The 13,338-nt window shown below is 31.5% G+C and overlaps 3 protein-coding genes across 3 annotated transcripts; all 3 read right to left on the bottom strand.

Annotated features, from left to right (window-relative positions):
- Positions 1 to 156: 156 nt before the first annotated feature.
- On the bottom strand, positions 157 to 1,676 carry LOC114415835 (uncharacterized protein At4g14100-like; the record flags this gene model as incomplete). Its single annotated transcript, XM_028380701.1, has 2 exons — positions 157 to 619; positions 1,403 to 1,676. Coding segments are annotated over 2 exons (459 nt in total), but the record flags the coding sequence as incomplete, so codon positions are not given.
- A 2,916-nt stretch (positions 1,677 to 4,592) lies between these two features.
- On the bottom strand, positions 4,593 to 6,317 carry LOC114415991 (uncharacterized protein At4g14100-like). The gene is made up of 2 exons (XM_028380864.1): positions 5,761 to 6,317; positions 4,593 to 4,970 (listed from the first exon to the last, which is right to left on the bottom strand). Exons 1-2 carry the CDS (start codon positions 6,242 to 6,244, stop codon positions 4,786 to 4,788), a joined length of 669 nt encoding a protein of 222 aa, XP_028236665.1. The 5' UTR covers positions 6,245 to 6,317; the 3' UTR covers positions 4,593 to 4,785.
- Positions 6,318 to 9,419: 3,102 nt separating this feature from the next.
- On the bottom strand, positions 9,420 to 11,647 carry LOC114415989 (succinate dehydrogenase assembly factor 2, mitochondrial-like). The gene is made up of 5 exons (XM_028380861.1): positions 11,405 to 11,647; positions 11,214 to 11,321; positions 10,991 to 11,117; positions 9,888 to 9,956; positions 9,420 to 9,795 (listed from the first exon to the last, which is right to left on the bottom strand). Exons 1-5 carry the CDS (start codon positions 11,500 to 11,502, stop codon positions 9,649 to 9,651), a joined length of 549 nt encoding a protein of 182 aa, XP_028236662.1. The 5' UTR covers positions 11,503 to 11,647; the 3' UTR covers positions 9,420 to 9,648.
- Positions 11,648 to 13,338: the final 1,691 nt, after the last annotated feature.

Genomic DNA, 13,338 nt, shown 5'->3' with positions numbered 1-13,338 from the left:
TTTAAGGAAGAATATAATAATAATTTAAAGATCAAAATTAATGTATGTATAGTTTGTTAATCAACATGTTGTTTGTTCAATTGTAACTAAATTGGATTCGGTTAAGTTCTATAATAGAGACTAATTATCAATTAAATCAATGTACTATTCTAGTAATGTTTTAATAAATCAATAAGAGACCAATACTTCAAAAATATAATTTTCAAACAAGCACGTTTCAACCTTTCTTAATTCACGTCAACAACATCTACCACTTTCATATTAGACCAACCAATTAAGCTTCTCTTACCAGGTGTAACTTTTAAAAGCAACAAAACATTCTGTAATTCCCACACAACAGAATATTTCAAAATGCTTGGTCTAGCATAACTTCCAAAGACTATCATAGTTCATATCCAACATGCATGAGCACCTCTAGTTGATCAAAATTATAATTACTTAGTTTCCCGAGCGGGTATCTCTCTCATCAAACTCCCAAGATAACCACCACGAACAGCAGGTCTCAAAATGGGGCTATTCTTTTCCTTCTCATTCTCATTAAAACAATACACAGGAGCCTGCCAATTTGGATCCTCAAGCACTGCACCAACCTCAAATGTCATCACGTGAGCAGTGTATCCTGCACCCACCAAATTCAAATCGGATTCACTTCACATGAATGCTTCAAATAGGGAAGACATACAAATATAGCAAAAATAACGTGGCCATTGACAAATGATGTGGCCAAAATACTGTTTATAAGTGAGGGCAACACTTTTACTTTGCCAGCTAATTTTTAAAGTTGAATTAAATTTAAACATAAATTTTAAGATGAAATCAAATTCTAATGTAACAGTTTGCAAAATTCACATTTAGAATGTCTAGACCTCAATTTGAGAAGTGTTGATTTTGTTGAAGATCCTACACATACAAATGATATGATTAAAATAATGCATATAATAATCAATGAGTTAGTTTACTCTATTGAGTTAGCGCACAAATCCACACACTCTGATCCTCAATGAACTAATTTTGAGGTTAAGTTAAATCTAAATTTCAACTTTAAGATGGTATCAAAATTCAAAATTTATCCTAATTGTTGATGCGCATATTGGGTCATCAATTATAGACAAATACACTACTACGTTCAAATGTCTAGGGATATGTATATGAATAGGGGTAAATGATTGTGTAAGACTTAAATTCATACTATAAAAATAAGTAACAATAAGAAATGATAACCACCCAAGTCTCCAACATTGTTTTTGACATTTATGAGACAGAATGTGAGACTTATAAAATTTTATAATTTTCATTAAATTTCAGAATATAGAATGCATTCAAAAGAGTCCATTACACACCAGAGAGTGTCTGCAGTATACTTGTAACATTTCTCAAGTAACAATAGAGGTGTGTATGCTACCTGAGTAGAAGATCCACTTAACAGGTCTACGAGTGAAAACATCCTCATCAACTTTCTCCCATGCATTACAGAGGAAATTATCAACATGCTGCTGACCCAAATATGTGGCGCCGTGGAGCCAATTGGGGCGGAGAATACCCACTTGAAAGTGCAGAACTTGGCATGTGGGGTCTGAGGGATGGAGGGTGTAGATGAAGGAGGTGCCGTTGTTCCATTGGAGGTCGTAGGTGACGAGGTGGTCGAGCTGATACTGGAGAATGTTGAAGTTGCCCTGTTACAGCACCCTCTGATGATAACGTTAATAAAGTTGTTCTTTTGCAGTGGCCATTGCTGTTGTGCTGTGTTTCCTTAGAGGAAAACAAGATAAGAATGACACAATGTAATGTGACTGTGTGGGAGAATTGTATAACTCAGAAGCGTCACTGACTCGGGGAAAAAAATAAAAAATATAGAAACCACAAAATTTCTTAAGACAATTTACTTGCAGTGATTCTTTTGAATCTTTTCTCACTCACAATTAGGAATTCTACTCACTATCGTGCACGTTAAAGTCTGCATTAGCCATTAGGGTGTTTATACTGCCGGTAAAGATAATTTATACTTATATTTTAGATGACATTTAATAAAGTCATTTATTTGGTTATCAAATTCAATTCAATTAAAGTTTAATAATATATGGAACAAGAATAAATCAATAAGTTTTTTTAGCATAATATATCAAATTTAATATTATGTATAACTCAATTCTAAAATTGAAAATATAAAATTAAAAATAAAGTATATTCTACAACATATATGTAAATCAAATAACATTAATATAAATGTAATATTATATTATTCATTAAATTAAAAAAATCTTATTATCAATATGTAATTGCAAATTATATAAAACATGGAGACGAGTTGGAATAACCTAAAATATAATCAAAACTCATGAATTGCTATAATTAACTTAGTGTCGAGTCAAATTAAAGAAATGAGACAAGTCATGAACAACACTAATAAGCACACAAAAAAGTAAATATTAATTTTAATTTAAAAAAATACAACAAGTACCTAAGGAACAACAAATGAGTACCTAAGAAACAACACCGAATATTCATTTAAAAAATTGTTGTTATTATTGCGATTCTATTGTGTTTGTTCAACTTTTTTTAACTTTAAAGCTTCTTTTTAAGTTATACTTAAAAACAAGAACTTAAAAAAAAAGTAATTTTTGAAAAATAAGAACTTAAAAATAGTAGTAGTAAAAGTATACGGGAAAACTGAAAAGAATCTTCTATCCCAAACTGAGTTCAGGATTGGTACTGGTTTACGTAAAGACAAATAAGAATAAGTATTTAAGCCAAAAATATAATCATGAAAGAATGAAGTTAATAAATAAAACACAAAAGAAGAGTAAAGTATCCAAGAAATAACAACCTAGCAGTTTACAGATCTCTAGGACTCAAAGTTGCAATTACCCAACTCTTTTAGTTATTTACACAAAATAACATAAATGGTGGTCCAGATTACGTTCATTGTTACAGATTAATGATGTGATTGATCAAATCCCTGATTTGCAGATCTTGACATCATCCCAGAAGAATGCCTATCTATCAAAAAAGTTTCACATCATAAATCTGCCACATTGCATCAAGGACCAGAGCAGAAAATCCACGAGTAAATAAGATCAGTCATCATTAGACTTCTCTAAATGTGTAAGCTTGGAGTGGTTTTAAGTGAACAACTTCTTAGCTTGATAGATAGGTAACCAATTAAGCTTTTCTTATGATAGTGTTACTGTTAAGACTTAAGAGTAATAAAATGCTCCACTTCTTCCACGCTACAGATTTATAAAATCGCTGAGTGCTTTAAGTAATACACTTCTAAGAATCATAGCCATATTCTCTATCTTTCCCAAGAGATATTATCTCCCAAGTTTACTTATAAATTCTAATAAAGTAAACTACGAGACTTTTGACTCTTTTTTAAAAACATATTTACTAGTATAAAACAGTCAAGATCTGGAACAGTGATAAATAGCTAAATTTCTTTAAAATGTTGACTAAGAGATTTCTTTGATGCAAACAAAACAAATAATTAACTCTCAAGAAGTGAGAAGAAACAAAGGGTGGCTTATGTAATGATGCTCTTCTTCCTCTTTGCATGAGTTATCTTGATCTTTTGCAAAAGGTTTCTCAAGTCAACTTTTGGAGTAAAAGAGTCTCTTTGATTTTGTTAGCTATCAGTGTTATCAGCCAAATACAGCTCTTTTAAGTAGTAGGTTGAGAAGCAGTGAAGCACTTGTGCATTTTCTATAATTAACCTTTTCATTCGTAAAAGTTCTTTCTTTAACGTTTTTTCTCTGTTATTTTATATTATATACCTCACACGTTTGCATTATTTGAAGGTTAGAATGCAATGATATCCTCCAAAAGGCTTAAATCATAATAAGCCAAATCCTATCACTTCTATAATAAGTTCATTCAAATCATAAGCATATTGTTATAATCTACTGCACATCATGAATCGTGGTTCACTATTATGAACAATCAAATTAGATCATAGCTGCATGAATTAGGAGATAAAAAATGAAAGAAAGATTAAATGGTACTACCTCTTGAACTCATTGTCTTTTTAACTTGGATTTGAATCCACTTGAAGCTCTTGAGTGCCTTTTGACGTCTTTGATTTGTAGGATAAGATCTTCCTCTCATTCTTTCTCAATTTTGATGGGAAAATATGCGATCAAACAATAGTTCCTGCCATATACTCCAAGACATATATTTATAAAAAAAAAAAAAAAAAAAAGTAGAGAGAGGACTAACCTTTCATGAAGGAATACAATGGTTCACTCAAGTCCCTTCATGAAGAGTCTAGTCAATTCAAACCATACTCTTTCATGAAGAGCTGCAATGGTTCCATCCATTGAGAATCTATTTAACTTTAGGCTACACTTTTCAAAGACATTTAACACATGATGTGTAATATCCATTGATCATAAAAAAAATGGACATTCCAAGACATGTCAAGATACTATAATACCAACGGAAGAACAACATTTCAGAAAATAAAATTTTCTAACAAGAATATTTCAATTTTTTTAAACTAATTAACTTTCAACAATATCTTCTAAATTACGCACAAGCCTCTCTACCGCTTAAATATTAGACCAACCAATTAAGCTTCTCTTACCGGATTCAAGCTGTTAAAAGCAACAAAACATTCTATACTTCCCACTCTACAACAGAACAAATTCAACAAAATTTCTAAATGCTTGGTCTGGCATAAGTTCCAAAGACTATCACAGTTTATTTCCAACACAATGATGCATGAGCACCTCTAGTGCATCAAAATTATCGAACATAGTGCATATGCCATTGCCACTATCTATTTCATAATTACATAGTTTCCCAAACAGTTATCCCTCTCATCAAACTCCCAAGAGAACCACCAGGAACAGCATGTCTTAAAATGGGGCTATTGTTTTCCTTCCCATTCTCACTAAAACAATACACAGGAGCCTGCCAATTTGGATCCTCAAGCACTGCACCAACCTCAAATGTCATCACGTGAGCAGTGTATCCTGCACCCACCAAATTCAAATCGGATTCACTATCAGATCAATGCTTGTTATTTTCAATCAATGCCCAAGGAAAGGTTTCAAATAAGGGAGACATGCAAATATAACTAACAAATGTATTAACCGACAATAAATAATTGTCAGACTGACTTAACAAGTGATATGACAAAAATAGAGTGCTACTACAGTACTACTACCCCTTTCCTTCCTACTTGTATATATTTAGATGTTTAAGTTTAATGCATATAGATTAAAAAATATTTATTGAATGCAAATTTGGACAAAAAAGCCCTTATTTAATATCCTATTAGTAGTAATAATTATATTACAAATTTCTGCTTATCTCAACTATAGTAGCTGTTAAATAGGGGTGTAATTGAGAAAAAAAAAATTAGACTTTAAAATTCTAAAACATTAATTGTTTTCAGATTAAAAAAAAGAAGGCTAAAACATCAAATGATACATAAAGGATGTAGTATATAAGAACAACTTTCACTCTACAAGAGTGAGCTTTTGAGATTAAATTAAGCTTAAACACAAACTCTAATATGATATTACAGTCTATCTTAGTAGTTGTTATCGGGCTCATCGACCGTCTACCACTGTCTGATCCTGTAAATTTTATGTTCAAGAAATTAAGCTTTTGGCATGAGAGAGGTGTGTTTGAAATTCTCATTGACCGGTGATACGACAAAAATAATGTATATAAATGAGTTAATTTTTTAAGCTGAATTAAGCTCAAAACGAAATTGTGCGTATAACTAAAAACTAAGAACAGAGGTGCGTGTAGTACCTGTGTAGAAGACCCACTTAACAGGCCTACGAGTGAGGACATCCTCGTAGTAGACAATGAAATCAACTTTCTCCCACACGTTGCAGAGGAAATTACCAACATGTTGCTGACCCAAATAGGTTGCACCGTGGAGCCAATTGGGGCGGAGAATGCCCACTTCCACGTGCAGGACTTGGCACGTGGGTTCGGAGGGGTCGAGAGTGTAGACGAAGGAGGTGCCGTTGTTCCATTCGAGGTCGTATGTTACGAGGTGGTCGAGCTGATTCTGAATTATGTTGAAGTTGCGGCCGTTGGGCCAGTCGTACCACAAGTCCAGTTTCTGAAGAGTTCCGCTTTGGTTCATGAACATCAACGCGTGGAACTGATGGGGCCATTCAGCGGGAATTGGTTCCCCTGTTATAGCAGCATTTGATAACATTAGTTTCGAATGAGAGAATAGAAGGACGATTGCCAGAAAATAAATTTGTTCTCTTGCAGAAGCCATTGCTGCTATGACGCTATCCTCTGTTTCCTCAGAGGGAAAGAAGATAAGAATCTAATATGAGCTACAATTGTACAATTCATAACAGTGACTTCTTTTTTTAATGATAATAACAGTTTGGCAAAATTGAAAATTGGTCCCTCACTTTATCTTTAATTACGGATTTGGTCCTCCTATAATTTAATTCACAAATTTAATTCCCAGTTTTATAAATTCCTACAAAATTGGTCCTAAAAGTCCGATTTAGACGTTGACCGTTAACCTCAGACGTTGACGGTCACGTGTCAATGTCATGTGTCAATACCACATGTCAACGTCTGAGTGGTTTCCTATAAATGTTTCATTTTTTTTAGGTAAAATTGCACTTTTGGTCCCCCAATTTTACTCCAATTTCGATTTTGGTCCCCCTATAGTTTAATTCACACATTTAGTCCTTCAATTTTATAAACTCCTTTATAAATTATTCCTGCAAAATTGATCTTTTGAATGGTTTAGTCACTGGTGCTAAAGACATGGTAGGTCTTGATAAATCTCACACTTCTTTTTCATCACAAGTTTTTCACTCACTTGGAACCCAAAGAAAAATCACTTTTTGTGTCTCTCCCACTTCCGGGGTTGTTCAACTTGGGAAAGTGGCGCATGAATCTCAACTTGGGCCTCAAATTTCCAGATCTCTTACTTTAACAGGTTCTGTAATAACCCCCTATTTTTTTTTCTGCTCTCTCATGCGGTATTATGTGTATACGAATGCTTAAGTGACCTATGTATGATAATGATACTTTTTGTTTGAAATTTGAAATATAACTTCTCCAGTAATGAAATTCGTGCAAAATTGGTCTTTTGAATGGTTTAGTCACTGGTGCTAGAGACATGGTAGGTCTTGATAAATCTCGCACTTCTTTTTCATCACAAGTTTTTCACTCACTTAGAACCCAGAGAAAAATCACTCTTTGTCTCTCTCTCACTTCCGGGGTTGTTCAACTTGGAAAAGTGACGCATGAATCTCAACTTGGGTCTGAAATTTCCAGATCTCTTACTTTAAAAGGTTCTGTAATAACCCCCTATTTTTTTTTCTTTTTTTGCTCTCTCATGCGGTATTATGTGTATACAAATGCTTAAGTGACCTATGTATGACAATAATATTTTTGTTTGAAATTTGAAATACAACTTCTCCAGTAATGAAATTTGGCTGAATTTACAAAGGGATTTATAAAACTGGGAGGACCAAATGTGCGAATTAAATTATAAGGGGACTAAAATCGAAATTTGAGTAAAACTGAGAAATCAAAAGTACAATTTTACCTACAAAAAATGAAGCATTTACAGGGAACCACTCAAACATTGACACGTGGCAGTCAACGTCTGAGGTTAACAGTCAACGTCCAAATCAGGCTTTTAAGACCAATTTTACAGGGATTTATAAAATTGAGAGACCAAACTTATGAATTAAATTATAGGAGAATCAAATCTAAAATTGAAGATAAACTGAGAAACTAAAAGTGTAATTTTGTCTAACGATTTTTCTAAAAACAATTTACGTGCAGTGATTAGGTACTAGTGACCTTATTTTTTTCACTCAAAATTAAGATGTTGCTTTAGTAATGTGCACGTTAAATAAAAGACTGCATTGGGGGTGTTGATCTGGGTTAAGAGGAAATTATATTTATATTTATACTTTTTTTAACGGATATTTATTTTAGCCAACATTTTAATAAAATTCATTTCTTTGGTATCAATCTCAATTCAGTTAAGGCTTAATAATATATGGGACCAGAATAAATCAACTTAAAATATATCAATTTTAATATAACGTATAACTAAATTGTAAAATTAATTATATTATTATGTCATTTATTATTATAGTTATAGCACCCTTATATATTTACTATTATTACTTCTACCATCACCACCTTTTAAGCTAAAAAAATAAAATTAATACGAATTATATAGATAATGATAAATATTTTTATATTATTAACATAAAAAAATAGTACAATTTTTCTTTAAAAAAAAAGTATTATTAGATGACAAATAGTAGTATTTATTAACCTATCCATCAACAGGTCTTCGTAGATAAAATGCTTTAGGGTAGCTCATGCTCGTTATTCTCTAATTTTTATTGGCCGAAAGATGTTTAGTCATTAGAAACATGATTATATTTAATTCAATTTTTTAATTTTTCCTAATCCTCATAAAATTTTAAAAACTTGAAAATGATCTCTATTATCATTTAATTGTAATGTGACAATAGATCTAAATTATCAAATCAAGGATCTAAGCAAACATTTAATATCATATGTTTAGATGTATTTTTTTATTACTAGAAATAAAAAAAGATAGATATACTTACAACAGCTCCCTTGCTATATGTTTAGATGTATAACAAATCATTAATCATTAATAAATAGTAAAAGGAATCATTTCCCAGAAAAATTAAAATTTATAACAATCAAAACTAAGAAAAATAATTAAAGACTAAAAATAAATTTAACTATTTACAGTAATTAATAACATGTTTTACCCATTTTTGTTTAGGCTTTTAAAAATAGAAGGTTACAAACCCATCGGCAGGTCAGGAAGTCCTTTACAATTTAGGTAAAAACATTCCGTCACACTCCACTGTTTTGTTGATATTTAACGTTATTTATTCAAGATCTTTCAGCCATTACATTATGCACTACACCACATAGTGTTAAACTGTTAAAGTACTGCAGGTGATCAAGTGAGACAGTGAACTTAAGATTTTAAAAATGGAGACTAGTAGGCGCCAGTCAGCATGGAGAGTGAAAGGAGAAGCATTTACCCACAGCTCTAAGAAGAGTAGGGCAGAAGGCTCTAAAACGTATTATTCACACTATTAATGTAAGCATATAATAATCCAGACTTGTTAATTTTAATCTTTTCATTTTGTTTGCTGGTGACACCACATTGAATAGAATTTATGTTAAGAAAAATGAAAAAGTTTAGCTACAAGTCTACAAGAACATTGAATTCTAAATATGAGACCAATAATATATATATATATAAACACCTCTATTTACACCTAAATTAATTCTACTTTACCATATAAACAAAATTCTTCTAAATTTATTTTTAGAATATCATTTCGAAACACATGTCTATTTTTTACTCATCAATTCCTTTGAAATTATTTCTAACCAAACTTAAACCACATTAATGACATCACTAAACAATAAACTTACTGGATATAAAACAGATGAAGAGTAAAGATTTCAAGAAAGTCACAATCATCCAGTTTAAACCCCTTTACTGATTTCTAGCAGCTAATACAAACCTTTTAAGTTGCAGTTACCCAGCCCTTATTTAGTTATTTATAGTTACAAAGTAAAAAATGGTGGACCGAATTTCATTCATTGTAATAGATGGTATGATCATTGAATGTCAAGCTACTGATTTCCAGAAACAGGACCATCTTGTCCTTTCTTGATATCATCCCAGCCTCTTACCCATGGTTGGCCAGGCGTTGCTCTTACTTCAGGAGCAGAATGGATATCAAGGTTTTTCTTAACTCTTTCCCGCACTGCAGCAAAGACCTAAGCAATAGACAACTGACTGACATGAGAATTGTACCCAAAGGGAAAAAAAATCAACCAAACAATTAGATTCATCGTAAAATGAAACACACCAGGTTTGCGCTGACTGATTCTGGGGGTTGCTCCTGTCCTGATATCCACTTCCATAAGTCTGGATTCTCCTGCAGAGCAGAAACAGAGTAACAAAGTGACTGTCAATCAACGTAACTGCAATCCCATTGTAATTTTCCATCAGAACTTGGCAAAGTAAATCCTCTAACAAAACCATTGCACATACATGATTTCTCAGTTCTCACCCACCCTTCTAAATTTACAGAGTGTAATCTAGTTATGACCACAACGGTGAAAATGTTGAGAAACTCCAGTTCCACTACATGTGATGTACTATCAACTACTAGAATTGATGCAAATCATCACACATCCTTTTTTGTGAACAAAAGAGAAGAGTGGAAGATGCAACATTTTCCATTCAAAGATTCTAATCATGGAAATCCTCTCTTAAATGAGGTAGACATCAATACTTAACAAACAAATTAACTTGAATTCAAGTATTGCCATTGAAAAAATTTCTGATCCTTAACACAAATGAATTAATCAATGAAATCCCTTTCATGAAACAGAACAGGAACTCGGATGTAAAATATCTAAATGCCTGTAGCCAGATTGCTGTACTATGGGTAGACTCGAGAGATATTATGGACTAGGCTCTATATATTGTTAAAGGTCTTTCACGGTCATACTAAATATCAAGTAGTTGTAAACAGTTAAATCAAATAACTCTTGCTTTCATTCCATATTTTATGCCAGTTAACTGGATTTGGATCGTCCTCTCAAGTCTCAAACCAGAAAACATAGTTCAACAAGACATCACTGACAGAACCAAACTTCAATTTTCTCTAACTGAACAAAGTGGAAATAAGATCTTAAGCAACCCTTATAGAAACTGTCAGTGAACATTTTGATTCATAATTTTTCATAAAATAATTTTGATTCGCACAACACGCAACGGGAAGACATTACAAATCTTTAATGAAATATGCTAATCCGAAAAGCCCAACATTCAAGATAGATAGAGGCATTCAAATTCCTCAACATCATAAAATAGTCCAGAAGGAGCAATTCTAGCATTTTAATATTTCAAAATTAATATGAACCCAAATCAACACAACAAAACATTCTAATATGAATAAATTACCAGATCGAGAACATGAATGAGAGCCTTAATCCGATTTTCATCCAAGGAGTGAATGTTTTCCTCAACCCATTTCCCGAGGACCAAATCGAGTTCCAGGAACCCTCGTTGTTTGCTTCTATACAATAGCCTGTTGAGAAATCAAACAAATAAAAGAACGTTATAAAAATAACAGCTTTACCATAGAAATCTAAACGCGTAAAGCTTTTAAAAAGAAGAAACGAACCGGTTAAACAAGCATCTTTTGCTTTCTTCGTTAGATAAATCGATTTGCAGGGATTCAGCTTCAGTGTGGGAAGAGAAAGGGGTAAACCTAGAATAACAAAAAAGGGGCCTGCAAAAAAAACGACAACCTTTGTTAAAAGGGAAAAGAGGTGAACGAAGAAGAAGTGAAGGTGTGATTGAAGGGTACCTTACCTGAGAGTGTGAAGAGAGTTTGTGGAAGCAGCGATGGTGGCTTTGCTAGTATTGATCGCTCTGAAGACGTTGATCGCAGCGTTTCTGAAACTCGCCATTAGAAGCAGAACAGAACTGAAAATTTAAACTTGAATTAGATCGTTGTTTTGTTTCAGTGGCTCTCTCTGCGTAAATAGGATTGGGAGCACAGCAACGCCGATGAGTCCAGATGCAGTGCACTGTTTCGGGTTGTCGGTTAAATTAACAAGGCGTGACTTGCCAAGTTTTCAACCATTAGAATTTCATTATTTTATAAATTAATTATCTAATTCATCAAAATTTTAAAAAAATAATTAATATTAATAATTTTATCTTAAATTTACATATTTTTTATCATCCAAATTTTTTTTTATTTTAATTTGTAGGCTCAACAATTTTTAATTAAGTCTCTAAATTTAAAAAAATTATACGTAAGTTTTTAGATCTTTTATAATTATTATAATTTAGTGTCTAGTAACTAGTAAAACTTGTACAAGCAGTCAAAAAAAAAAAAAAACAAGCAAAACTTGTACAAATTATCATCTTCTACATAATAGGATTCGATTACAAAAAAAAATTACAAGGTTGGGACTAAATTATGGTTTTGTTTTATTTTAAGGACTTCATTTAAAAATTTCAAAAATTCAGAAACTTACTAATGCATTAAACTTAATTTATATTTGCAATAAGTGTACACTGAGCGTTTAATTTCTTTTACTATTAATATATTCCACATATTTAATATAAATTCATTTTATTTCTTTTTGTTTGGTTGAACAAAAAGTGAAAAGAAAGAAAAATTCAGATGTAATGCATGTGTAATTTACCGTTAAAAATATAATCGTACATGTTTCATTGCAAATCTAACTTATGAACGAAGAAGTAAGGATGTAGATGCATTAACCAACCTAAGTTTAGTGTCCCTCCAACAGATTTTCAAGCATACTCGTAGTTTGTCTCCAAATTCATTTATTGTGTTGTGGCTTCATTTTCTTTTGAGTAAATGCAAGTTGAGGTGATATTACTCAACAATTTTTTTTTTGGGTTTTGATGTAGAGTATATTTGGTTCCATGGTAACACCACAAACCGACAAAGGTCACATTTTTTACATGAAAATATGAAAATTATAAAGAGTTGTGGTTCTATGAACGTGAACAATTTTTTTTTTCAGCTCACCTCATAACCAAACACACTAGTAGATTACTAGATTTTATCTTAAATATGCATTGTTGATGAGAGTCCAAACAAGTTATTATGTTTGTAATTTGCCTCCAAATACATGGTAATTAAGATAATATGACGATATGGCGAATATTTATTAGGTACATTTGTAAAAGAAATTTAAAATGATACTATCTATAAATTAAATTCATATTTTTATACACTTAACCAGTTTAATCTTATTAACTTTCCTATTTCTTTTGTATTATTCAATATTATTTTATTTTTACATGTAAATAAAATATTATAAAAATACTTTATACTTTAAATTTATCTCAAATGATCCTTAAAATTTGTCTTTTTTTTTGCTCATAAACATCTTAATTAAAAAATCATCTTAATTAATTTTTAAAATTTACCCTTTGTAAATATTCTCTTATACTAAATCTGGGTTAAATTTTTTTTTTTCAAAAAATTTTAGGTGAGCTAAATTTGGGTTAAACTACTAATAAAGAAGAAAATTCATCAATTTATTTATTTTAAATCACATTCATTTATTAGTTTTATTCTTATAAATAACTTTTTTAAACATTAAAACATTATAAAATTTCTAATTAAAAAATCAAGTAGACTTTTTTCCCTTCTAAATTCATATTTTTATTATATTTTAGTACATGTTTTTCCTAGAGATACTCCAACAATGAACTTACCACTGAAGAAATGTCTTACAACATGATATGGTAGGGGGGGGGGG

This window comes from Glycine soja, chromosome 6 (genome assembly GCF_004193775.1).
Source record: "Glycine soja cultivar W05 chromosome 6, ASM419377v2, whole genome shotgun sequence".
NCBI classification, from domain to species: Eukaryota; Viridiplantae; Streptophyta; class Magnoliopsida; order Fabales; family Fabaceae; genus Glycine; species Glycine soja.
The sequence above is the reverse complement of the archived record's forward strand: the minus strand, read 5'-3'. Positions and strand labels throughout refer to the sequence as shown.